Source organism: Besnoitia besnoiti, chromosome III, assembly GCF_002563875.1.
Source record: "Besnoitia besnoiti strain Bb-Ger1 chromosome III, whole genome shotgun sequence".
Classification (NCBI taxonomy): Eukaryota; Apicomplexa; class Conoidasida; order Eucoccidiorida; family Sarcocystidae; genus Besnoitia; species Besnoitia besnoiti.
Window position 1 is genome coordinate 1,351,526 of NC_042358.1, and position 26,300 is coordinate 1,377,825.

The 26,300-nt window shown below is 61.4% G+C and overlaps 4 protein-coding genes across 4 annotated transcripts; 1 reads left to right on the forward strand and 3 right to left on the reverse strand.

Annotated features, from left to right (window-relative positions):
* Nucleotides 1-85: 85 nt before the first annotated feature.
* Nucleotides 86-2,694, forward strand: BESB_045050 (phosphoglycerate kinase PGKI; the record flags this gene model as incomplete). The annotated part of the gene is made up of 4 exons (XM_029362956.1): nucleotides 86-127; nucleotides 735-1,162; nucleotides 1,615-2,125; nucleotides 2,419-2,694. The coding sequence occupies 4 exons, from the start codon at nucleotides 86-88 to the stop codon at nucleotides 2,692-2,694; spliced, it is 1,257 nt and encodes a 418-aa protein (XP_029220322.1).
* A 1,455-nt stretch (nucleotides 2,695-4,149) lies between these two features.
* Nucleotides 4,150-7,274, reverse strand: BESB_045060 (uncharacterized protein; the record flags this gene model as incomplete). Its single annotated transcript, XM_029362957.1, has 6 exons — nucleotides 4,150-4,986; nucleotides 5,146-5,322; nucleotides 5,583-5,693; nucleotides 5,894-5,938; nucleotides 6,298-6,760; nucleotides 7,105-7,274. 6 exons carry the CDS (start codon nucleotides 7,272-7,274, stop codon nucleotides 4,150-4,152), a joined length of 1,803 nt encoding a protein of 600 aa, XP_029220323.1.
* A 3,121-nt stretch (nucleotides 7,275-10,395) lies between these two features.
* BESB_045070 (uncharacterized protein) lies at nucleotides 10,396-14,214 on the reverse strand (the record flags this gene model as incomplete). Its single annotated transcript, XM_029362958.1, has 1 exon — nucleotides 10,396-14,214. The coding sequence occupies one exon, from the start codon at nucleotides 14,212-14,214 to the stop codon at nucleotides 10,396-10,398; it is 3,819 nt and encodes a 1,272-aa protein (XP_029220324.1).
* Nucleotides 14,215-17,960: 3,746 nt separating this feature from the next.
* On the reverse strand, nucleotides 17,961-26,087 carry BESB_045080 (uncharacterized protein; the record flags this gene model as incomplete). Its single annotated transcript, XM_029362959.1, has 9 exons — nucleotides 17,961-18,032; nucleotides 18,264-18,416; nucleotides 18,681-19,596; nucleotides 20,117-22,292; nucleotides 22,588-23,620; nucleotides 24,008-24,330; nucleotides 24,612-24,690; nucleotides 24,942-25,110; nucleotides 25,600-26,087. 9 exons carry the CDS (start codon nucleotides 26,085-26,087, stop codon nucleotides 17,961-17,963), a joined length of 5,409 nt encoding a protein of 1,802 aa, XP_029220325.1.
* Nucleotides 26,088-26,300: the final 213 nt, after the last annotated feature.

A 26,300-nucleotide genomic window follows, 5' to 3' on the forward strand; every position in this document is an offset into this window, starting at 1 on the left:
ACTTTTTTCCGGTGTCGGAAATCCAGCGATTGTAGACGTCAACCTGCACAACCCCTCTCTCATTTGTCTCCTCTCGGGCTCCAAAATGCTGGCGAACAAGCTCGGAATTCAGGACGTGGGCGACCAGGTGAGCGGTCTCGCGGCGCAAACCGCTCTTTTTTGCGCGCGTCCTCCGCTCTCGAACAGCGAAAGAAAGGGCACGCATCAGCGACACAGCAGGCGACCTTTGTCTCTTTCTACGCGGCCATTTCGCCGGGCGGCTTTTTGTGCGGTCGCCTCTCAGCACCCTCAGAACGGCAAGACAACTTGGCGCACTGCTGCTGCGCAATCTAGCTGGGTGATTCGCCGCGGCGTGGAGGGACGCCGAGCGAGGTTTCTTGGTCTATCAGGAATTGAGCTCTTTGCTGCGTGTCGCGCTCTGCGGTCGGCTTGAAGCGTTGAACAGAAACGTGGTATTAGCTAGGCACCACCCTCTTGCAGACCAAGTCGACCCGGCAAGTGTGCGGCAGCACGTGTGCTGCACCCTTGATTGCATTTCTCTGAGATGCGCGCCCAAAACACTCGCCTTTTCGGCGAGCGTTACCTGACGGCGTGTGCTCCGGCGAGCGAGGCGCGGAGCGGAGCTTGGCGTGCGCAAGCCTGAGTCGAAAACTCGCGCGTGGAGCGGCGGGGGGAGCTGCATGGGACTAACGGGCGCGTCAATTTCCGGGGTGATGTCGGTGCGGTCTGCGCAGCTCACTGGGAAGTCAGTGCTCATCCGCGTGGACTTCAACGTGCCGATGAAGGACGGCGTCGTCACAGACTCCACTCGCGTGAAGGCGACGCTGCCGACTCTGCAGTACGCGCTGAGCAAGAGTCCACGCTGCATCGTCCTGCTGTCGCACGCAGGTCGCCCCGACGGACGCGTGCAGCCCAAATATAGCCTGAAGCCGGTCGCGAAGGTGCTTCACGAGCTGCTGCCCAATCGGAAGATCGTCTTCGTGGAGGACTGCGTGGGGCCTACGGCGGAGGAAGCTGTGAAGACCGCCAAGGACGGAGAAGTCCTCCTGATGGAGAACGTCCGCTTCCACGTCGAGGAGGAAGGAAAGGGCACTGACGAGAACGGCAACAAGATCAAGGCTGACGCGGCCGCTGTCGAAAAGTTCAAGGCCGAACTCACCAAGTAAGGTCTCTCGCCGCGTAGCTAGTCGTCCGCCAGGTTCGAGCCAAACGCGAATCAAAGCCGCCAGCTGCATGCACAGGCTCCGCGCCCGGCGGCGTGGGAGATCTCGATGTCCCAGCTCTTTCTCGAGACGGAGGCTGTACCCCGGCCGTGAACCTCTACATATGTAGGTGTATGTAGTATAGATGTAGGTGTATATTTATGAATATATATATATATATATATAACTGGGGTCTTTATACATATGTATATATATATGTACATATATAGGTCTCTATATAACTGTACATAGAGGGTTATTTACATATATATATATATATATATATATATATATGTAGCTGGAGTGTTTGTGCGTGCACATGCGAAGTCCTTGACGTTGGGGAGGACCTTGCTTCTTGCTCGCGGGGGGCGGATGCGTTGCGGGTTCTGTCGGTGCTTGGCGCTGGATTCAGGCTAGGCGACATTTACATCAACGACGCGTTTGGGACGGCGCATCGCGCGCACGCGTCGATGGTTGGCGTCCAGGTGCCTATTCGCGCGGCGGGGCTGCTGATGAAGAAGGAGCTGGAGTACTTCTCGAAGGCCCTGGAGTCTCCGGAGAAGCCGTTTTTGGCCATCCTGGGAGGCGCCAAGGTCAAGGACAAGATCCAGCTGATTGAAAACATGCTCGACCGCGTGCAGATGATGATCATCGCTGGCGGTATGGCTTTCACCTTCAAGAAAGTCATCGACAACATGGAGATCGGCAAGAGTCTCTACGACGAGGACGGCGCCAAAATCGTCCCCGCTATCATGAAGAAGGCCCAGGAAAAGGGCGTCCAGATCGTCCTGCCCGTCGACTTTGTCTGCGCTGACAAATTCGAAAACGACGCCAACACCAAGATCTGCGACGAAAAGGAAGGCATCCACGGCGAGTGGATGGGCGTCGACTGCGGCCCCAAGACCCGCGAAAAGGCCCGCGAGGTGAGTCTCTGCCTCATACCGCCGAAGCAGCAGCGCTACTGAAGGGGGGGCCAGGGAGGTTTTCGCACGTCGTGGCTGACCCAAAAAGCAAAGGAAAGTGGATAGAACCGGACGCCGCGGTGGTGAACTGGAACGCTGCTTTTGCACACGCCTGCCTACGCGACCCTAGATGCTGGGTGGCACAACACAGTCAGGCGACGCGAAGGCGTCTTCAGCGCCACGCCGTCCACGGGCTTGTATGTATGCATGTATGTATGGCTCTGTCTCGGTCTCTCTCGCTGTTTTATCAATAGGTCATCCTGAAGGCGAAGACCTTGGTCTGGAACGGCCCTCCCGGCGTGTTTGAGATGCCCAACTTCGCTCAGGGCAGCATTGCGTTCTGCAAGGCGGTCTCGGAGGCGACCAAGCAGGGCTGCATCACGATCGTGGGCGGTGGCGACACTGCCGCTCTGGTTGAGAAGGAGGGGTATGCTTCGCAAGTCAGCCACGTCTCGACTGGCGGCGGCGCTTCCCTGGAGCTTCTCGAGGGCAAGACCCTCCCGGGTGTCGCTGCCCTCTCGAGCAAATAAAGCGAGTTCAGGATTTTTGTTCCCTACGCACCCGTTCTCTGCGTCTTCCTTTGCTGTGTAGAGCTTCTGACCACGTGGCGGAGGGCAGGACTGTCTCTGCGGGCCGGGAAGCGTCTTGTGTCTCCGGCAAGCGAAGTCTGCTAGTTTAAAGCGACACCCCTGCGTGATATGCACGCAGGAGGGACACTCGCCCCGCTGCTCCCCGCAGCGGCATGTACTCAATTTTTCAAGATACTCCTTTGGCGCGGCCTTCGCGACACGTCTGCTGCGCGAAACAGACGGGAAATCCCGCGAACGGGCTTAAGCGAAAGCCCCGTGTCTTGCTACATACCTACATACAGGAGAAACAGCGCTCTGGCCTCGCTCAGACGCCCCCACGTTGCCGGCAGCTGAGCCGACTCTGCTCTATAACAGATACAAGTGTAAAGTTACGCAGTCGAGGTGTCACTTCTCATACTACAGTCTACACGGCTTCGCGGGCTTGTGCGCGCGGTCACGTATATAGAGGGCTTCGTATTATAGGTGTTCACGCAAGTCTGGGCACGCATTTCAAACAATGGTGGTTCTACTACCGGCTTTCCCAGACGGTTCGTCGATTGCCTTCGCGCCAATCCGGTTTCACAACAGGAGAAATGTTTACTGCTTTTCCAGGGGACGAGCCGGGCTAGCCGTTCTGGTCGAGGGGTTGAGTTGCGCGGGCCGGGTGGCGCAGAAACGTAGCTGGCCTCCGTTCTACGCTGAACTCACTGATGCCACAATTTTGCTTGACACACGCTGCACTGCGGCACCTCGTTCGCGACAGGGGAAAGCGACACGCATGAAGAGCGGAACAGGAACCGCTGAACTTGGCGCGGTGCGGCCGGTCGCAACGAGCCCGTCGCCCTGCTCCCCCCCCCCCCCCCCCCGCCCCCCCCGCCCGCCCCCCCCAACCCACCCCAACCTTTACCCTACAGGCGCGCCGCTGCATATTGGGCTTTCTCTGGGTGCCACTGACACAGATGACCTTCGCGAGTTCTCTGGTCATAGCTAGGCGTGTTGAATCCCGATTCTTGCCTGAAGCACACAGCGCGTTCGCCTCACCCCAGTACCAGAGAGATCCCCTGCTGCACTGCAGTACCGCTGCCGGCGAGAGGAACCGGCTATGCCAGTCACATCCTCGTCTGGCTTGATCGTGTCGGTTTGCCTCGAACACACTAGGCGTTCCAGCGTGTCACAAAACTCGTGCGTGCCCCTGGGACATGAATTTCCCTGCCCACGAGTAAGCACGAGACTTTGCACGTAGCGACGCTCCATGCCGCTGAACAGAAAACTCACGGATTTCATACTCTCTGTTGGTATCCGCTAGATCCCCACCCCAAACGCGGAGACAGGATTATTTATCAGCTTTTTCTGGGGAGTATATACTACGAGTTGGACTACTGGTTTAGATCTTGAAGGTCTTTGAGTGGCCTCTGGTCATGCCGTCTGTTGGGTTTGAGCTGCGAGGTCCGTGCCGTTGGGAGGAGGAGTCTGTTTGGCGGTCACCACTGGACTCTCTGCCAGAGCTCCTCTGCGCTCCTTCGCTGTCCCAGCGGCAGCTTTTCTATTTAGCATATGACGTTCGTGGCTCATCACACGCGGGGCAATCCCTGCCCTGTGGGCAACCAACGTGGCTTTCAACAGCGCTGCGTCCCCAGCCTTTTTCATCTTAAGGAACTGCTCCAGATACCTTCGCCGACTCATACTGAAATTGCCCCCATGACCTTTGAGAACGTCGTCGAGATCGTTGTCGAGACTCCTTGCGCGCGACAGAGCAGGCGTTGCGCCGGCCGCAAAGAGAGTCTGCAGTTCGGCTTCAAGCTCGCGCGTGCGTGTCTGCTCTCCTTCGCACCGGTCCTTCAATGCGTCGATTTCCTGTCGTGCTGCTGCAAGTTGCCGACCTGCGTCCTTCTCGGCTTGCGTCCGTCGGGTTGTCTCCTCTTCCAGTTTCATCTTTAACTGTTTGACTTCTTCGCGAAGCTTCTGTGCCTCCGCCACGTCTGCTGCAGCGCGCTGCGCTTCTTGCTTCAGCTTTACCTGGTCCTGTTGGGCGGTACGCAACTGATGTTTCAGCTCCTCGACTGTTTTCTCCAGGCTTTCTATAGCCGCCCTGGCCTCCCGTCTCTCTTTCTCCGCGTCTAGGACTTGCTCCTCTTGCCGGCTGACGTGAAGTGCCATTCGGGTCCGGGCTTCCTCGGCGGACTGCAGACGTCTCTCCACTTCCACAATAGCTTCCTGGAGTTGCGCAACCTCGCACGCGTGCTCTGCTTCTCTCTGTAGAATCCGAATACACAAGGCGATGAGGCAAATACAGAGGCACGAGCCGACGAAGATGAAGGCACCTATACCACAGTAATGCCTACCCAGGGGGGGGGGGGTTAATGACTAACCCCCCCCCCCCCTCCCAGTGTTGTGGTGACGTGGAGGTCTCACCTTTTTTTCAGTCTCCGCATACGAGCGCTGCAGCCTCGCCTCCGTCGCCGCAACTTCCTGTGCTGTCTCCTCAGCTGACGCTTTTCTGTGTCGTGCCGTCTGAGCCCGGAGCAGCGAAATCCAGAGCTGTTGCTTTTCTGTTTGCAGTCGGCGGATTGCGAGAGTCTCTTCGCTGACCTAAAGAGAGAGAGTGCACAGAAATTCAAGCCTGGTTTCTTTATGGACCCGTATGGTTCACAGTACAAGCACCACCACCTTTATTGCACGTCCCATGCCAAAGAGACTTCAGATCTCGAAATGCTGTAACTCCCGCAATTCGCGAGCGACCATGATGGCAGGCGCAGATTGCCACGGACATACGCATGAGCACTTCTGCTTGAGTAAGCTATGGAAAACAGAAGAGGAAAATATGAGGCGCGCAAGTCTGCTGCACGTACCTGACGATTCAGGAACCACTTGTCCGCCTCAAGAGCCAGGAGCTGCTGGGTGAGCTTTCTGTCGTCGCAGACCTTTGGATACGGGAGAAGTTCCATGCACGCGATCCAGACCTGAACGTGAGATGCAACCGAAGGGCCCTCGCAGTGGCTGTTGCCGTTCTTAAGCACTCCGGTTGCCTCACACGAGGCCCTGAGGTTTTCCGCGTAGATGCGCCGTCAGGCAGAAAATGACGTTCTATCTGCTGCGGTTGCTTGCTCGCAGTGTCACTCTGTTCGCTTCCACACGTGTCTCTGCCCTCTCCCAAACGTACCTTCATCAGCCGATTCTCGCGCTGAAGCTCCTTGACATCGGCAAACTGCAGGAAACAACATCAGCGTTGCGTTGATGAGGTCTCCAGCGCACATCCACTGCAAGGAATCGCCAGCCCTTCGCACAGTCTGCAAAGTCAGTCGTGCCTCTACTCAGAGAGCAGAGAGTGCTTCATGTTGGCAGTTCTCTCTCTCTGCAGTGCCGGGGCCTTAGAGGGTCCGAGCAAGCTGGCATGGCGCTACAGCATTCGAAGACAGATCTAACGGGGTCATTCTGCAAGCACCTGAGCTCCAGGTTCTGGCAAGGAACTCGCACTCATCGTCCACTGGGCTGCCACTTCGACCGTTTCTCTGTTGAGTAACAGTTCGATCCAAGTATGCGTCAAAGCATGAAAATTTGACTCACTTCGTTTGCAGCGCCTTCTGCGCCTGTCTCAGTGTCGCCTTCCGCCTGCCCCTTCGCGCACAATTTTTGAAGCAGGTGCCGCCTCAGTCTCCCGTGTGCAGCAGGCGACACACATTTCTCACTCAAGCACTCTGCGAGCTCTGCCTCGTGGAAGAAGTCTGGCGGGGTCTCCGGCGCGGGCCTGGGCACGTGGGCTCCGGAGGAGCCCCGCGGCTCCGTGGGGTTGGCGTGGCACCTTGGCGCGCGCGGCCCCCCCCGCCGAACGGAGCATCGCAGGGATTCCGTGGGACTGGCAATGGGAACAACATCCGAAAGGCCCTGCGGCTTTTCCACTTGGGCATCTTCACTCTGACGCGCAGCCGACCAGCAGCCGGACGCAGTAGGCGAGGCGTTTGAGCTGCATGGCGGCGTCTCGCTCTGGTCGAGACCGCGGCTGCCTTTGGCCCTGAACTCGAGGGGAGGACTGCGGGCGCCGCCGATTCACGCGTCCGCGGAAGCGCGCCCGCAGCGTGCCTTGTGTTCCCTTTGGAGCCTCTTCTGGCTGAGGCGACCCGAGCGTAGGGAGCAGCGAGGTAGGCCGGCCATCGTCTGCAGGCCGCCTTCCTGAAAGCCGAAAGGCCCGCAGGCCGACTCAGCAGGCGGCCCCTGATAGCTGGCGCACACGAGGAAGACCTGCCTGCTTCTTGGTAAGACCGGGTCGCGAGATACACAGCGCGCGGTACGTCGTCGCTGAAGCACTGCGACGCGTCTGGCTTCCCCAGGAAAGCGGGGGGCGGTTGGAAAGAGTCGTCGTGGCGCTTTGCTGACCTCTCGACAGAGGTCGCCTGAGTTCGCCCAGCATGGTAAGGCGCGGCCGGGGACGCGGTTCGCCCCGCTCGCCGGGCGGTGGCGCGCGAGACGGATGGCAAAAGCTTCTCAAAGTCTCGCTCGAGCTCCGGCGCGGCGCGAGCCGGATGTCGCCGCCGAGACCCCCACATGCTCGCGGCGCTTCAGGTGTGCACATCAGCGAGGTGGATGCGGCCGAGGCCGACTCAGCTGTGCGTGGCTCAACAGGAAAAACAGAAGGGGAGGGGTGGGGCGGGAGAGGGGGGGGGCAGCCTTCGCCTCTGTCTGTTTGCTCCATGGCCGTGTCTGCCTGCATGCGGGCGACACGCAGCACGTGGAGCAGGACCGAGCGCCGTCACTGAGGCCGTTGCTGAAGCAGCGAGGCGGAGGGCTCTACCGCGGGCTAGCGGAGCAGACGTGGAGGTTCAGGCAACTAAGTACAGGCTCGACGAACTGCGCATTTTTCACGGACGGATTCGCAAATCGCCCACAGCCCAGGAAAGCAAAGAGAGCTGGGGGGGGAGAATCGACGCCAAAGGAAATGGGACGTCAGCAGAGGCGAAACATGGGGCTGCGGGCGGCTAAGGACGACAGGACACCGAGGCGTGCGCACGGGAGACGGCAGCCAGACGACGAGACGGGAAGCTAGAGAAAGGGCCCGAAGGCAAAGGGAGGCCGTGCGCGCGAACGAGATGCAAAAGCTAAAAAGGGTACGATATGCAGAGATGAGAACGCGATGCGAAAGGACAATGTGCGCGCACGCTCAAGGCGAGTGGCGGCGCTCGAGGCGACAAGCCATGCGCCTAGACCGGCGTCGACTCAGCGAAAGGCGGCGGCAAACGGGAGGCTCAACCTCGCAGGAACGGCAACGGCCTCCGGAAAGCAAAATGGTGCCTGGCCTGAGGGTACCTTAGTCAACAAAAGGGAGGATTCTTGAGCACCTGAATGACTTCTCAGCGCACTACCCGTCTCGGGCCCGCATGCGGTCAAGCGCGCCAACCTCAAACGGCTCGCTAGGGCCGGAGGCCGTTGTCAAGGCCTCCTGGAACTCGGAGACCCACCGCTGAGCCTGAAACAGATTTCCCTCAACGTGTACGCCCTAAGTTTTGGGCAAAATTAAATGGTGGACTGCGTCACTGCGGGAGAAACGCGTATGCTCCTCATTCGCGCTCGACACAGCGGGGGTCGCACGCGTCGCGATGGAGACAGCCTCTTGCCAGCCTCGAAGCAAAGGGCGCAAGGTCGCTAGTTAGCCGGCGCACTGTTCACGGCGCGCACATTTTCGGGATGAGCCCTATTTTCTGTCTTTCCCACACTATCGTCGCTCAAGAAACATCCAGCTGGCTGCTGCTTGCTTTTACGAACAACCTGCTTTCTTGCCTGCTTGGCAGGCTCTGAGTTCGAGAAGACGTCGGCGGCGGGGCCCCGTGTGAGACCCAGCGACCCACCTGTCTCAAACGGGAGAATTCAGCCGCGACGCTGCACAAATTGACGGCAAGAACGCCTTGTTGCAGATTGATTGTGGTGTCGCCCGAGGATCGCCAGCCAACAGAGACAGTCCTCTAGGGGTTGGATAGTCGGACCGCGTTCGGCGCAGCCTCGTCGGGAAGGCAGTATGGCCTCGTACCCCTGAGGCAGTGATTGAGATATTTTGTGGGTGTGATGACGTCCGTATACGGCCCGGGGGTCCTACGCCAAATGGAGCCTCTTGGGCCTCCTGGCTGCCTGCTTGAGGGCTCTTCCCACTAGACACAATGGGCGACATACTCTTGACATACCCTGAACTTTACTTGCGCCGCAGGTGAAAAGACCTCAGTCAGTCAGTCGCTGTCAGAAACGTATGGTCAAGCCAGAAGAGAGGCACACGCTGAAAAAATGAGCGGCTATTCCGCTAGTCTCAGCGAAAGAATCCACACAAAAATAGGTGGGAAGCTGCCCCCCAACCTCAGAACGACCCGCCACTTGATGCGCTGTGGTGATGGGCAGACAAAATAGGTCTTCTGTATAGCTCAGTTTGCCCCCAAATAGACTCAAATCTAAGTTATTTACATGGTGTCACAGCTGTACTCACCCCCACCGCCTGCGCTACACACCGTGCAGCCCTTTTCTTGAGTCAAATTCAGGAGCTGGCCGCAGCTGGAGCGGGCCCCATGGGTCTCCGCGAAACGGTGAGGCCCGACACTCCTTTGAGGAGCCCTTCGCGTGCGGTGACGGAGTCGCCCGTGCTCCCCCCCTTCCCCCCTTATTACATACTGTCGCACCTGTCCAAGATATCTCTCGCCAAGCGTGACACCAGCAAACAGCGAGCAATCCAGAGAAATGTTTTGGTGAGCGAACTGCGCGCTCTACATGCTTTCGTTGGGACGTGCCAAGTGCCTGGATCTCATCACGTTGGCGCCTGCAGCTTCTCCTCTTCGGCGTTTCCATGTGACGTCCCCGTAGGCCACTACATTGGCATGAGCCGACTATTCAAGGGCGGCGCACGCCTGTCTCACTGCCAGCCAGCGGGCAGTAGGGCTGTCTATGATCGGTTTCGAACTGCAGCTTGTGACTCGAACTGCCAGCCTTCCGGTAACGACATGCCTGCACGCCGTAAAGTGGCGACTATTAAGTTCGCGAAGTGTTCGATCCAGCCAATGAACCCAGAGGGAGGAAGTGAGCGAAAGAGAGAGCCGAAAAAAAAGCCTATGGATGGACGACGCACAAACAAGTCGTCTGCGTCTGGGGCCACTCTCCATCTCTCCCCCCAGTGAACCTCCCACTGGTTAGAAATACATGTGGCTCGCCGCCACACGACAATTACCGATGCTAAGTGCTCACACGAAAGGCGTCCTGTGCCCGCCTCTCCTGTCGGAAGGAACAGCGGCGCGCAGCTGCCGGTGTCCGCGAGCCGGCCGCGTCATGACAGCCGGCGAGCTCCGAGAACTGTCGAATTCTTTGAACGAAAAACAAGGCGCTCGCGAGAAGGAAACCCTCGAAATCTCCTGACCCTCCGTTCACGAGACCGGATCTGCTGCGGACAGCTGAGGCGCGACGGCAGGAATATGACGAGCGATGCCTCGAATGCAACTTCCCCGCGCTATGCCTCTCTACGGAGCTCCAGCTCTTTCCTTTTCTTCCCACTTTCCATCTCTTACGTAGTGGTGGATACGCTTCCAGCGTCTTCTTCTCACATGAACGCATGGCAATTCGAACGTGGCGCACTGAAGAAACCGGCCGAGCGCCGCTGCGGCAGCCTCCATTGACGATCTACACAGCCGAAGCAAAGCTCCTTCACTGCAGTGCCTCTTCCGCGTCATCTGCCTGGCAGACTTGGTTGCTCGCGCCCCCATTGTCGCGGGCGGCCGCCGACAGTTCGTCGATTCCAAGACTTCCGCTCGTTCCCGCCGCCAGCTGGCTCACGCGGAGAGGCCCCACGAGGTAATGTGCGCGCAGCAGCTCGGAGGCGCGGATCGTCGTCGCGATGTCTTTGCCCTGGACAGCCTTGCCTTCCTGCGCTCGCCCTGAGTGGGTCTCTGCGTGGGACGCCTCATCTTCGAGCTGCGGAGTTGAGAGCCGCTGGGGATCCGCCACAGACGGCGAGGATTCCAGATCGCCAGCAGAGGCGTGGCCTGCCGCCTTGGCCTCGCCGGAGAAGCCCCTCTCGCGCTCTTCTGAAAAGTTACTGTATTCCCTCCCGTCGTCGAAGTCGTCATCCGAGAAAAGAACGATGCCGTCTTCATCGGCAAAGTGGAAATCGAAGAGCCCCGTGTCCGCTGCCTGGTGGGAGGCGTCGAAGGCGTCGAGGCCGCCGAAGCTAAAGGTGTCACCTCGCAAGTCGGGAATGGCCTCCAAGAGCGCATCGATTTCAAGTACCTTCTGTGCATCTTCATCAAAATCTAGCCGGCTTCTCCTCTCTCCGGGCTGCTGAGCACCGTCGCCCGCCGCGTTATCCACGACAGACAGCAGGTCATCGAGGGCGCGAGCCTCGCCTTGGTCGGCCTTCTGAGCCTGCGCCTCCCACCAGTCCCTGTAGTGGAGGAACTTGAGCATGATTTGCTCGTACGGCTTCAGCTGCGCCTCCGAGTCGCCTTCTGGGGCCTTGCCATCGCCTCCCTCAGCGCTTCCTTCGGCGTTTTCCTGAGCCTCCCCACCGAGCCCGCTGTCCTCGTCTTCCCCCGCTTCGGCTCGCGTCGCCCGCTCTAGAGCTGCGACGTTTGAAGCCGCCGCCGCGAAGCAATCGGCGAGACACAAGAGGGACTCCTGCGCCACCTGATGCTTGGCAAAGGCGGCCGCAGCGTGCGCGTCTGCTAGTTCGCCCTCTGTCTCCTCCGGCTCGCTGGGCTCTGAGGCCTCACCTTCGCCGAGAGAGCCAGACGCCGAAGGCTCCAGGCCCTGCCGCGACGCAGGAGGCTCAGCCGAGCCCCCCTGGGGCACACGAGAGGCGTCTCCACTGCTGTGGTCCTGCGGCGGTATCTCTTCAGACTGACCGCGAGAGTCTCCGCAGTTCGGCGTCGTCGTCAGAGAGCTCAGCCCGCCAACGTGTTCGCGAGTGGGCTTGGAGGAACATGGCGGACCCTCTGGCTCGCTCCTCTCAGCGTCCTCCGCGGCGCGGCTGTCGGCCTCAGCAGGGGAGTACCTTTTGGCCGTGTCATCTCCCTCCGGCTGAGGCGATGTCGCGGGCGCGCCACCTTCCGTGGCAGACTTGCTCGCGGCTGGCGGATGGCGATCCCGAGGAGACGCGTCGCCCGAGGGGGATGTGCCAGCAGCAGGTGCATCCATTTCGCAGGCCTCGGGGGGGCCCGTTGCTGCACTGACCACGGGCTCCGCTGAGTACTCTGCAGCTGCCTCTGGCGTAGGACTCGAAGCCTGATGCGCGTCACGAGACGCATCACATGCGGCCTCGAGTTTCATTTCTTGCTGGCCTCCTCCGGCTTCACCTCTCTTGTCGCCTTCCCGCTTCTCTAAGAGACTCCCCGGCCGCTTCTCCTCCTCCTGCGGCGCGACCACGCCGGACTGGGGCGCTACGCTGGCAGACGCGACAGGCGCCTTTGCACTGGCGTGGCTTCGCGACCGATGCCCAGCGGGCACGACAGCCGAGGAGGCGCGTGAGCCTGCGGGCGCCTGGGCGAGCTCCTGGGCGCCGCCGGGGCTCGGCTGCTGCGGCGCTGCGCCGGCAACTGGCAGACCCGCAACGGCGAAGGCATGACGAGTGCCAGCCGCCGCGGGCGCAGCGGGCCCGTGGGTCAAGCCCAGAACCCCAAGGCCGAGTTGCGGGAAGCGGGGTTGACCCTGCTGCTGCTGCGCCCGGTAGCGCATCAGGGCGTCTTGAATCACGAGGACTTCTTCGCGGCTCAGACTGGGCGGGCGGCTCTGGGCGGCCGCCGAGCGGCTCGACGCCGAGACCCTGTAGGCCCCCCTCGCGTTTCCACACGTCATCGACGGGAAGCGGAGAGGTAGGATCTCCGCCGTCGCCTGCCTCGTGATGATGCGGTCCAAGCGCCCCTCCTCGGGCGCCGCTGGGCCGCGTCCCCCGGGGCCCGCGGGACTGCCGCTCGCCCCGACGACCGGAGCGCCCCTCCGGCGAGCCACCCACCGACCCATGGGCGCAGGGAAATACGCCACCGCCGCACCGGAAGGGGGGGCCGTCCACTGTTTCTGGTAGGGCAGTGCGGCGCCGCCGGAGGGCAGCCGCGCGACATGCGCCGGGATGCCATTGGGCAGCCGCTGGCGAGGCGTCCGCGCGGACGACGGCGGCGACGCGCCCGCGTAGGACGAGGAGTCGCTCGAGGTTCTCCGCGTCGTCGGCCGTGCCGCCGCCGAGCCGCCAGCGAATCTGCCGTATCTGTAGAAAGAAATCGGCGCGTCCTCTCGCTTCCCCCGCTGGGCGCCGGCACCCTTGGACGGCGCAGAGGACGACGACGAGCCGTACGCCGCAGACCCCTGCCACCCCACCCCCTCCTGTGCGCCTCCGTGCCTCGCTTCGGGACGCTTTGTCCTGTCTCGCGCCTGGAACAGACTGACGAGGTGTTTGACTAGTCGGGAGTTGGTCTCTTCGGTGACGGACTCAATCTTCTGCGCCACCGCCGGCACTCGGCGGCCGATGACGCCGCCGCGCTTCGCCTCACCTCGCAGGCCACCGCCGCGGCCTGCGGAGGAACCGACGGCAGCTGCGGAGCCCTGCGCAGCGCCAGCAGGCGCGGGCGAAGCGGCTGCGTGCAGCTCGCGAAGTCTCTGGAGCCACTGGAATTCCTTGCTGGCTGGGGCCCCATGCCAAGTCGCCATCTCGCGTCGAGCCTCTTCGCGCCGCTGCGCCTCGTGCTCGGCTCGAGTTCGCTGTCGCATGTAGAAATCATCCAAGTAAGACACGGCCCCGCCGCCGCTCCCTCCTGCGGACCCAGTGCTCGAGAGGCGGCAGGCGGCGCCCGCAGGTACGTTCGCCCGTCGCGGTGCCTGGGCGCCGTCGCCTTCTCTGGAGGGACCTTCTTCCCCACGGAGGCCCGTCTCTTCGCTCCCTGCCCGGGCGAGCCCCCGGGCGGCGGCCCCCGAGGGCCGTTTCGCAGGCCCTTCACGAAGCTTCTGCGCATGTGACGCGTCGCTGCCGCCTCTCGTGACTGCCGCCACGACGTTGCCTCGGTGAGCGTGGGCAGCGAACCCATCGGCGCTCACCGGCATGACTGGCGGCACGCGGATGGACGACGTGGCTGGCGCCACAGATCGGACTCGGCCTCCGCCCCCGGCGGCAGTCTCCAGGGGAATCGAAGGCGAGTCTGCGGCCTCCAGCAAACCCGCAGGCCCTAGAGAGAGGCCCTCGGTGCCCCCAACCAAGGCGTCGAGCTTGAGGAAGACAGGGGCGTCTCTTCTCGGGGACTTTGCAGGCGCGTCGGCGTCGGAGTCCTGCTTGGCGGACTCTTCGTCTGCATGCGTGGCGGCGAGCGCCGGGGAGACACCAGCGACGCCTTCGCTGTTGCCCACGCTGTAGGGGGATGCATCCGCGAGCAGGGCGGCTGTCGTCTCCAGCTCTGCATCGCCTCGTCGCTCTTCTTTCCCGAGCACCGCTTTCCCTCCGTCCTCACCCCGCCCCAGAGGGCTTTCCGCGGTGTTTGGCGCCATGGTGTGGGTAGACTTGGATTCCCTCTTGCCTGCTTCCGCGGTGCCGGTGCTGTCTTGCGTGCGTGAGAACGTCGAGCGAGATGGAGTGGAGACGCGGCCCCTGCTGAAGTCGCGTCTCTCTCCAGCGGTTTCGCTGGAGAATTGGCCAAAGGAAATAGGGGCCCGTGTGGCGGCAAGATGCGCGCGGTCGCAGATAAAATCGGGCTCGGGCACCGATCTCTTGGTGTCTATATCACAGCCCGCGAGTGATTCGCCAAAGGAGGCGCCATGCGACACACCGTGCACAGGTGAAACAGGCGGCTGATCTCCTTCGGAAGGAGCTACCTGGAAGCAGGGAGCGGAGCGAAAATCAGAGTTGTGTGAACTACAGGTGCAGGTTGGAGGCCGTCCACCATTCATTTTCATGCGCGACCATAGCGAAAGTCACTCGCCGCCGTGGCTTCCGATGCCCACGCAGGCCACTATAGATTCACTTGGATGGGCACTAGAAACAAAGAGATGAGGTCTATCAGTCCATCACGTGGGTGTGGACGCACCGGAATGACAACTGATGTGATGATGCGCCACCGCAAAAAGTCCCTAGGTTACCTGGGGACAGGCGCACTGCCTACAGTGGAACTCGTGCGCACGCTCAGGCTCGGAGCACAGTGCTAGTCTGTACGGTGGAAGGAGTGCGGAATAAAAACCTCTACCTCCCGCCTTTCGCAGAAGACGAACCGCAGCTAGTTACAGAGGGGACGACGCCCCGGGCTGCCACACCAGCCTTTTCGTTCCTCGGCAACCAAAAAGGAGAGTGCGCACAGTGCTTAAAGAGCCACCTCGAATATGTTCAGGACACACTCTTCAACACATGAAAATGATTTGCCGAAATATGCGCGAGTCGACACACATCTGGGCTCTCCTCTGAAAGTGGATCGAGACACTCGACGCTGGCTAGGAAGAATTCACGCCGGAGCAGAAGAGGCAAGCCGCTGGCCACGGCGAGATTCGCCCTTCGAATGCCTATACAAAAAGACACAAAGATCAAGGCTGCAATCAGAAAGGGTGGAAAAACGGAAGGAGCGCCAACTTTCGGCAGCAAACATCCCACTGCCTCGGAAGGCGCTGTGCCAACGGCTGTGCGAACACCCAAACAGTTCACACGCAGACTTGCATGACTAAAACTCAGGCCAAGGAGCACGAAGACGCATGGCCACATGTGGAGGAAAAAACTCAAAAACATCGGATAAAACATTGTACGGAGCGAAAGGACCACCGAAAGGTGACAAAACATTTTCGTCTACATTCACTGGCGAAAAGACGGGCGGAGCGCCGCGAGCGGGAAAAGTCGCCCTCTTGCATCGTCTCCGCTCAGTTAGTATCCTTACTCGAAGAAGAACCTGAAAGGGAGTATGAAAAGTCCGTTTATGGTCAGCTGTGCCTTTTTTTCGGGGGAGAACAATGACCAGCGTGGTACTTCATCTGTCGTGGCAGCTTCGAAATGAGATGCGCGTCCATATCCAGACCGCCTGGCACCGTATATCACTGCCCTTCGCCGCGCTTCAACCTTTCAGTGTAAGCGTACAATCCTTTCTATCAGTATTTTTGTCGCTCACCTGAGTAAATCCCTCGGCATGCATCTCTAACGGAAGAGTCTGCGCACAATGTTTGAAGGCCATTGCTTCTCCTAGTATGCAAGCGCACACCTTGCGCGCAATCACATTCCCGGTATGTTACTGGGGCATCCAACGGAACCGCACCCAGACCCGGGCTTTTAAGAATCTGCTTATGGTAGTCTGGCAGCCGAGCAGGGTTATCGTAAGCCACTAAAACTTTGGAGAATGTGGCTTGATTAGCATGCTTCACGAGGCACTGCATCTGCCGGTGTGCGCGCGTTGGGTTAGACTGGGACCGCGGGCAGGGCGGTGCACAAGCGCCAGAGTGGTTTCTCGCTTGCAATTACCAGAACGGAGGGTTGTTCGGACGAGGATAGCACCTGGCAGTGCCTAGAAGAGTGAAATCCCTGCGTCAGTTTGTCTCGCGCGATGTCGGTCCCTCGACTGCGCTGACGACATCGTGCAGGATTTCAGTCCGTATGAGCAACTCACGCTCAAGCGTCGTCAAACCGTGACTGTGTTGCCGAATCTCTGCCCAAACAACCCATTGATCAGATTTCAGAAGCACGCTGGCTCGCACTCTAGGGAAACGCGGATGCGGGGAAGTGCCGCTCCTTGCTCCCCGCGTCGGACCCTCTCTCCCTTTCCGGTTGCGTTTCGACATCTCAGTAGACCCTCCCATCCCGCCCCACGCTAACTCGCCTCTGCGTCCACGTTGCCGGGGGAATGTGCCTGGTTTGTCCCTGAGTGGCGTCTGGTGTTGGGAAGAGGGTGCCAACTACTCACTAAGCACGTCGTTAGAGTATCTGGGCGGCCGCACACCGATGCGAGGACTCCATAGTGTGTGGATATGACTCCTCGCACGCCGGCCGCTTTGGACGGACGTAAATCACTACCAGTCAGTAAAAGAGTGCGCTACTCACTACAGATTCTGGGCTCTGTGACGCACACGATTCTGTTTCGTCTAGCTAAATATGCGTGTGAAGAAGGGGGTTCCACGGAAGCTGGCAGTGCAGTTCCCACTTGCGGAGGCAGACCTGCAATATGAATTGTTTGATATATCAATGACGGAGTTTGAAAACGGTGACTGCGTGGCAGGTACCGCCACACTGATACGAGGAAAAAAGATTTTCTTTTCGTTTGGGTGCCTTGGTCCAAGGAAAGCATCCCCCAGCTTTGCAAAGAATTCTACGGAGAAAGGACAAGACATAAATCCTTCGCATATACAAGACACAGCACTCTCCAGGGATCGTTCGCTTGGGAACCCAAGCGACGAGGCGTCGAATCGAGACACATCCCACGAGTCGCCCGCCGCGCGACCCTGTTCAGGACTCACCTGATGCAACTCCTTTGTGCGACGCACCCGCGCGTGGCTTCACAGACACACATCGTGGACATCTGTCTCGTGTATGTGCGTGCAAACGTTGGTTTGCAAGCAAGAAACCGCGGGCGCATGAAACGTCTCTGTAAAACCGGACAGAGAGCGGAAATCACGGATTCGTCAGAGGAAAACGGTGCGCCTCCCAAAACTCGGCCGGTGCACACAGCTTGCCAGTCTAACACACACTTTGGAGGTGAACAGTCTAAAGCGGCGAACAGGTGGGAAGCCAAGCAAGGCCAGACACGGGCGGAAACCGCAGACCCTCAGACGGCCCGCGAGCACGGCCTCGTGCCTTCCCCGCCCCTGCCCTTCCTCTGCCCTTCCCGCAGCCCCCCTCAGCCAGCGGCCTGCGCGTGAGTCTACCTTGTACAGGGAGAGACTGTGAACGACGAAGAGTGAACTCGCCACAATGGCCAAGCGCCGTTGTTCGTCGCGACCCCGCAGGACGTGACATCTCAATGCATCCCAGGCGGAAACAGGCGTCAAACACAAGTGGGTGGGCGTTTTCATCACGAGTGACGGACGTCACCGATGACTCCACCGGCATGGAAGCCACACGCCTTGCGTGCGAGTGACGCGGAACCCGAGTCAAAGAACGATGAACCCCATGAACGCAATCTAACAACCCCCCGCCGTCGTATCGCCGTCTGGAAAAACCCCTGCGGTCTCATTTGGGCAGGGTCGGCAATGCTCCACTCCCCCACGGCGGCGTCCTCGCATCTCCTTCTAGAAAAATCCACTCTGGGGAGGGTTCTTGTGATAACTCGCGCCTATCGTGCTCTCCACGCGCCCCTGCAGTCCTGGTCGGAATCAGGAGAATCCCAGTCGCCCTGTCGCCCGTCCTGTTTGAGACACATGGGCAAGCTCAGAAAGAGATCGATTCACCAGCCATCCGCACGGCTCATCTGCGTCCCTGACAGGTTCTCGTGCTACTTCCTTCCTGAATGCTGCAGACGCCGAGCGAAAGCTCAGGCATGGGCCTTGCCACCCCTTCGCCCCCCCCATATCCTCCTTGTGAGGACGCAACCCGCCGTATCCGGCAGAGAACAAGCACCTCGAAAGACGGGCCTTACCCAGTTGCTTCGCGTGCACTCGTCGTCGGCATCTTGGTCATCTTCTTCGCCGCGCCCTCCGCCTCGCTCGCTGTCAGACTCATTTTCAGATCCGGACGGCGGCCCTTCGCCCCCTCCAGCCTCTCCGCGCTCCGCGTCGTCCGCATAGGAGACCTGAAACGGAAAGAAAACAACACGCGAAGCACGCGTGCGGTTGCAGAAGACCAGCACACAAATGAACGTTGAGTGTGCCCCCCTTCGCCTCGAAGAACTGGCTGCCCACCACTCCGCCGAGCACCAGTACCTCGCGACTTAAAGTGTTGGCAGTCTTTGGCCTCCCGCATGCGGCATCTCATAGGGAGAAGAGACTGGTTTTGGTATGCTTTGCGCTCGCGCGTCCCCACCCTCTGCGTCCGGTCCAGTCTCTCCTCAACTTACCTCGCTGGCTGACGCCGGACGAAGTTCGCTGGCACTGCGCCGCTGCTCCTCGGCCGGTCGCAGTGGGGCCCGTTTGCTTCGGGCGCCTGGCTCGAAGGCGTTTCCTCGCAGGCGTGGGGAGTCGTCCGCCGCCTTCGCGTTCCCCCCTTCGCGTGGCCTGCCAGGTTCCTCCGCTGAAACCGCGAGTGCTCCCCTCTTGAAGTCGGCGTCTCTGCCTCCGGCCGTCTTGTCCCGCTGTTGTTCCATTCTAAACGTCCCTGGCTCTGAGGAGCCTGCCTCTGCGGGGCCTGGCGCTCCAACCCGCGTTGCCGACTTCTCCCACTCCTTTCCTGCACCTTCATCGGCAGGCGGAATGTGCGCAGGCTCGCGCGATGTGCCCCCCGTCGCCCGCTGATCGTTCGTGGGAGCCCAGCTAGCGGCGGCGCCGGCGACACCCGTCCGGTTGGCTGCTGGGCGCGGCTCCAACCCCAACGTCTCCCCGCCGTGTGCCGAGGCGCTTGACGGCGCCGCGCTCTCGAGCGCACACAGCGGAGGTTCAGACAATTCGGACTCCCACGTCTGCCTTTTGACGCTGGCGGTTTGAGGGTTTGTGGCGTTCGCGAAAAAACTCGCATCTCCGCGGTCTGCCGCGGGCTCCACTGCCGATGGCGCCTGGTCGTCGGCGAGAGTCCACGGCGACAGAGGAAGCGGAGATGCGGCAGCCAGCGCTCGGGGGCCGGGTGACAGCGTCTGCGCGCGGTCGCCCTGCGAACCCCAGTGCGCAGACGCGGCAACGAGACCCGCGGTCGCCGCGCTCTCGTCCTCCCAAAACGCGGCTCCAGGCTCGAGGTGCTGCTGGGCCGCCAGGAAGCGCCGGTATTCGTCAACGACGCGATCCCGCTCGTGCGAGACGATGCGGTGGATGTCAGGCGAGAAGCTGAGAAGCCGCGACAGGGTATAGACAGGCCGAAAGGAGGACGGTTGCACGACGAGAATGCAACAAGAAGCATTCAGCAAGCGCGACGCCAGCTGACAGACACGCCAAACGCTCAAGCAACCGGGCAGGAAGAAATCCGCGATCTCTAAGGCACGCTTTGACTTGGCCGCTGCGCCGTTCCTCCTCTGAAAGAAAGCGCAGAGGCGACACGCAGGCCCAGGGATCTAGTGCGGCTGCATGCCACTTCTGGTTGACTCATGCTGCTTTCCTTCGCACTCGCAAACGTGACGCCTACAGATCCTCGTGCACACTGACACAGCTCCTGTATCTGCTCATTCCCTCCTGCGTGGGAACTGAAGAATCAGCGTGCCCGCGGCGAGTTGCCTCCCTTTTCGACTCCCAACCAGGATCCCGCAAACCGAAACATGTGGGCTGACGCTGCGTCTCTCCTTTCTGTAGCGAACTTGACGCGTGAGCACGCCCGCGTAGACTTGATGGCCTCCTAGTCAAGCCTTCTTACCCTAGAGACTCGAGGAGATTTTGTTCGAAGGTGATCCCACTGCTCATCGTCGAGTAGAGGCCCACGTCTGCCGCGCCCCCCGCTGTCCCTCCCTCCGTATCGGCCGTGTTGGAGTCGCCGTCGGGCGCCGCGTCAGGCGACGCGGCGCCAGGCATCGCGGCGCGAGTCTGAAAAGGCGCCTGGCAGATGCCGTCGCAGCTTCCTGCTGCCGCTCGAGACTGGCTGCAGCCTTCGCCCGGCGCGCTGCCCGCACGCCGGGAAAGCACGGTCGCGTTTCCGGTGTACGGAGGACACGGGACGGGGAGAGGCGGAATGTTCATGATATCGCCGCTGCCGAGAGATCGCCGTAGAAAAGGCTGCGTCCGCGAGTCGAAGCGAGGCCCGATCCTGAGCGAGCTGACACTGCCACCCCCATAGCTGCAGCCTGTCGGCTGATCGTGCGGCATGGAACTTGCAGGCGCGTCGGAAAAGGACGCCGGCTGGCTCGAGAAGGTGCCCAAGCTTCCAAAGTCGCCCAGAGACCCCACGGCGCCCACCGCGGGAGACACGGCGGCCAGGCCCCTCTGCAGTCCGGGAACCAGCGCGGCGAGCAACAGCTGCTGCAGCTGCAGCTGGAAGAGCTGCTGCTGCTGAAGCTGCTGAAGAATCTGGTGCTGAACGGATGCGAACTCGCGCAGGGCGCCCTCAGCGCATGCGCCCGCGTCTGCATACGATGTCGCAGGGGGGACGGTCTCGAGCTCCTCCCTCGACGCGCTGCTTTCCGCGCAGGGGCGCGGAAAGCAGGGCAGGCCGTCCGCCTCAGGCAGAGACGGGCACGACGCGTCTCCAGGAAAGCAGGACGACAACGGCCCTGCGTGTGCGCTGCTGGCGACTGCGGGGCCTAGGGCGTGGCTCGCGCGCAATGCCTGCTGCTGTCTTTGAAGATAAAGGACGTGGTTCTGCTGTAGAAGAAAGAGTTGACGAAGGTCAGGCGGAGCGGGGCTCGAGAAAACCGAGGGATCCTCTGCCCGCACCGCCCCGCCAGCTCTTGCCCCGCTGCCGCAAGGCGAAGGGGAGCTTGTGACTCCGCGAGACAGATCCGCGGTCGCCCTGCCGGGGGGCGCTTCCAACGATGACCGAATTCTCGCACTATCATGCCCCACAGTGGAGAGCCGATCCTCCGCTCCTGAACGGGAGAAGCGGTCCCCGTCCTCCCCCTCCCCGCCGCCAACTACGCCTGCACATGCGGAGCCCCTGCGGCCGCCCCGGGGGAGCCTGTTCGCCAATGCGCAACGCGCCGCGCTTGCGCTCTCGTGTGGGGTGTGCGGCGTGATCTCACGGGGGGCGAGTTGCGGACGGCCCGCCAAAGCGGCGACGCCGGCGAGAGACTCTGCCGTCCCCGCTCGTGGCGACCGCATAGGCCCCCCGGCAGGCGAGGCCTGCAGGGCGCGCGAAGCAAGCTTCGCGTTTGTCTCGGCAGAAAAATGCGAAGGGGGCGTGTCCCTCGCAGAGTTTGCAGACCGGAGACTGTCGCCCAGCCCCTCCCGCTGGCCGCCGGTCGGGCCTGCGTCCCGCCAGGGCGTCTGAGGAGAGCTCGAAGCAGCAGAGGCAGCGTCTCTTCCAGCGGAGCCGCCACCGGCTTGAGTGGCCTCCGCAGTAAAGCGGCTCTCGCCTAGGCAATAAGACGGATCCGCGTCGCCCGCATCCACGCCAGAGAGCTTCCCCTCCAACTTCCAACCTCCCGTGGAAGACCTGGACGTTTGCGCGACCTCCCGCAGTCGCCGCGCGTCACTAGCGCTGTACCGGCGACTGGAGAGGGACGGCGCGTCAAGGGACAAACTGTGGAGCGGCGCGCCGCTGTCGATCGAATGCCGCAGGCCTGTGGGCGACGGCGCTGCCGGCGCGGCACTGCCGCCATCCGCCGCCCGCGTGGGGGTTAGGGAGTGACGCGCGAGAGCCAACGTATCTGCGATTCCGTCTTCGCTGAACGACGGCGGTGTGGGAAGTCGCGGCGCCGGATGGCCGTGCAAAGCGCCCTCCTGAAAGGAGACTCGTCGCAGCAGCTCAGCGGAGCTCAGGAGACGACCGGGGCCCTGGAAGGAGCCTCGCCGCCGACAGGCCGGACCCTGCGCCCCACAGGCACTCGACGGGCTGCGCGCCGCTGGGAGGGGCGGCGCCTCGCGCAGAGCTCGGCTAGCTGCAAAAAACACGGGCAGACAACAAGGGAACGGAGTATCAAGACTGAATAGAAAGCCGCCATCCACCGGCACCAAGACACACGCCCACAAACGCATTCATACATCGTAGGTACATACTGCTGAGGCGCAGAGGACGCCACACATAGTTAACACATCAGGGAATTGCGTGCACGCATACATGTCTGGGGCTAAGCAGCCCCCCCCCCCCCCCTCCCCCCCCGTCTCTGAGGGAGTCACGAAAATCATTCGCAAAGGGGCGATCGAGCGTCCGCTGCCGCCGAAAAGCAGACTTACGCGTTTCCTCTCTCTGTCGGTTGTCTGTCGACTTGCTTTCTTTGTGCGTGTGCGGCTGCGGGACTGGCGGAGCCGGTGGCGCAGCGCCTCTGTGCAGCAAGCCTGGTCGCTTCGGCCTGCCTGCAGCGGCGTCTGCCGGTCCCTCATCGGCAGCGGCGCCGTCTTCGTTCTTGTGTTCCCCAGGCTTCTTTGTCAAGCTCTTTTCGCGCTCGCCAGCTGTTATCCGAGGGGCCGCGGCGGCCAGGAATCTGGAGAGGCATGCCGCACTGCTCGTGTTTCCATCCCGCCGCCCTGCAGCTGCGTCGCTCGGCTCGCAGGTGGATTTCTTCGGCTCGTCTTCCCCGCCCAGCTTCAAATTGGATTCTCTGGCTGTCCCACCGCCTTTCGCGTGGGCGCGCGGCTCGGAGGACTCCTCCGCCTCTTCGTCTTCGCCTTCTTCAAGTTCTTCATCGACTTCTTCTTCTGATGCGCGCGGGAGCGACGCAGGGGCCTCCTCGTCCCTCGGCGACGGCGGCGTGGACTCGCCATGCAGCACCAGCGACGGCGGCTGACTGAGAATGATGTCCACGTCGCTGTCGCTGCATCCGCTGTCGTCTGACAAAAGTTCGTCGAGGTCTTCCTCAAGAACTGCGGGCACCTCGCCCCGCCCCTTCTCGTCGTTCCACGGCGCGGCGCCCAGCGCGTCACTCGACGCAGCCTGGTGACCCGCCGCCGTGGAGGAGGCCCCCGGATCCGGAGTGGAAGATGAAGAAGAAGAGGAAGCGGAAGAGGAAGCGGAGGAGGAAGCGGAGGAGGAAGCGGAGCTCGATGAAGAGGACGTCTGCTGCCTGTGACCCGGGGGAGGCGGCGGCCCGCAGACGCCTCCCCGCGCAGCCGCAGCAGGCCTCGCGAGAGAGGCAGCAGCCACGACCGCGAGGAGGGACGTGGGACCCTGGCGGCCGCGAGGCGGGAGCCCAGCAGACGGCAGCAGCCCTGGCAGGGGGCCCTCGAGCTCCTCCAGGCTCCGATTCACCAACTGAGGCACCTGGTGTACCTGAGGCATACACCATCGCGGAGGCACAACCATGGAGAAGACGGATGAGAGGGAGCTGCGGCACGCCGCGAGGTGAGAGAGAGAGCAGGAATGGAATGGCGGGGTTTGAAGCGCAAAGGAACAGAGGGCCGTGGGCGCGCACTGTCACTCGTCCAGTTCCTGCGAGTCATCAATCAGCGGCCTGTCGCCCGTGTGTCACAGAGGCCGCTGCAACCGGGAACTGACAAACACACCAAGAAGGACAACGCGATTCACCCCGGCAAAAGTTCACGCACATCAGTACCGGCCGCAGTGTGTGTGTATGCGTGATCTATCCGCCCCCCCCCCCCCCCCCCCCCCCCCCCCCCCCCCCCGCCTCCTTCCTCCAGGCGTTTTCGCGACGCGTACTGAGCGCAGCAGTTCTTCGTTGCTGTAGACGTGTCGGCGTATCTCTCTCCACTGGTTGCTGCTCAGATTCACATTCCAGGGGCAGACGCTCTTCACCCAGTTATACTTGGAGCTGATGCAGCCCGTGCGCGGGTCGCGGCGGCTGTACCAGACGATTTGGCAGTTGTGGATCTTCTCCAACTGGCCGCGCGTCGTGATCGCCCCTCCGCCGGGACCCGCGCCGCCCGCCGGAGACGCGCGACTCTCCGTCGGGCGCACGCGCTCAATCAAGGCTCGAAAGGACTTAATCACGCCTCCGTGGCAGACGATGATCACCCGCAAGCCTGCGCGCCACGGGAGGAAGGAAACAAGCGGACAGCAAACACGCAGAAAAGACTGGGGGAGCGGAAAAAAGGCACGCAGCATCAACAGAGACTAGAGGGGATGAATACCAGCGCGTCCATCCACACTGGCGCCGCCTGCGCAAGTGCAGCAGGCACAGTCCATCCTCAGTGCGACAAAGGAACACAATGCAGAGGAGCAGGGCAGGACCCAAGCTCACAAATGCCTAGAATGACACTGCGTTGAACCAAACAACGCAGACAAAAACTAGGTACAGACGCACCTGAGCAAGATTCGCAGAGGTTTTCCATCACCCGGTCGACGCGTAGGCAAAGATTCGCGATCGACTCTCCGCCTGAAGGCTGTGCAGGAACGCAAACGGGAAGCCAGAAAACCCAGAAGGCAGCGACATCTTCGCGAGTATGCGGGAGGAAGTAAAACAGCTCAGAAGGACGCCCGCGCCGTCTGCCGAATTGTCTCTGTCGGGCCTTTTCCCCCGACAGAGCCAGCACACATCTTTGTCACTTCAGTGGCGTTGGCGAAACCACATGTGAACATTCTGTGACACGTCTACAAAGCTATCTTCGTGTCTTGTGTGATTTTCGGCTCGCACCTGCCAGTAGAAGGCATCTCGCTCTTTCCGCCGCATTTCTTCAGGGTGCTGCTCGTGTCTCTCATGGTGAGGCTTGTTCGCCAGAATCCCGCGGTCGCGCTCGCGCAGGTACATCTCCGTCGCCCACCGCGCCGTCGGAAGCGACAACATCGCTGCCGTCTCCATCGCCCTGCAGAGAGACAGAAACCAAGAGCGCCGCGAGACATGCCAGCGCCTGCGGGCGGTCAGGCACTCTTCACTGAGTGCAGGCAGACACCTCTCTCCTGGGAGGCCCGCGATCCCCGAAGTCACTATATGGAAAGAGACAACCGACGCACTCCTACGTCTTCACTTGCATGTGCAGTCAATGGAAGCCAACTGATGTGCGTAGATACGCATCAGGAGGACTCGTTGGAGCATGCGCAACTCGCCACGGAATAAGGTTTCCTGACGAGCTAGTCGACTCCCGAGCTGTGCGCGCGCCCACGTCCCGCATGCGCTGCGCTCCTGAGGAGATACGTAGACAAGTGACTCGACAGCGAGGACGGGCGAGACCTCGACCTACGCTGAGAGGGCACCCAGCCCAGAGAGTGTATGCAAATGCGTAGCTGGGGTCAAGCCTCGCGTGTGTCAACGGACGACGCGTTCACGAGTGGGTGCTGCCGGTCACTGCACTCACCTGACGTATTCGGAAGTGAAGTATTTGTCGAAGAGCGTGGCGACGTTGGATCTGATCCACCGACCAGCGACAGCCGCTTGCATGCGCCCTTTGTCGGTGAGTCGGTACAGGCTGTTGTGGCGCTCGCGGAACTCCTCCGACCAGACGCCGATGCCTGGCTCAGCCGCGAGCGCCTCTTCGCGAAGCGCGCTCGAGGGGGGGGAGGAGGCGGAGCCGGAGGCGGCGTCTGCAGCTTGTGCGCGGCAGGTCTGCTGCTGCCGGCAGAGGCGCTGCGCCAAGTTTCCCTCGGACTGGCCATGGCGCACCAGAACGAGATCAACGGGCATGTTTCGATACATCTTGCAGACGCGAAGGCGAAGTGCTCGGAGACCAGCGCGGAACGCGCACGGCGGGCAAGCCGAGCGACGCAAGCAGGAGTCTGCAAAGAAGGCAGGAACCAAACGCGAAAAGATACCGGGACCCGAACTGGCCCGGGGGGGTGAGGACATGAGAGATGCCAAAGGAGAGCGGCTCCGTGTCTGCCTCGGATTCCGCTAAGCCCCAGCCAAGGCCGTCGGCGCGGATCACGGAAGCGAAACGAAAAGACAAAACAGGCAAGGATGGCAAAGAGGCAGCAACGAGCGCCGAAGACGTCGCAGAGCCCGCACGAGGCTTGGAACGCTCATAAAGACATCGCATATATCTTTTTGCAATTCTTGCTG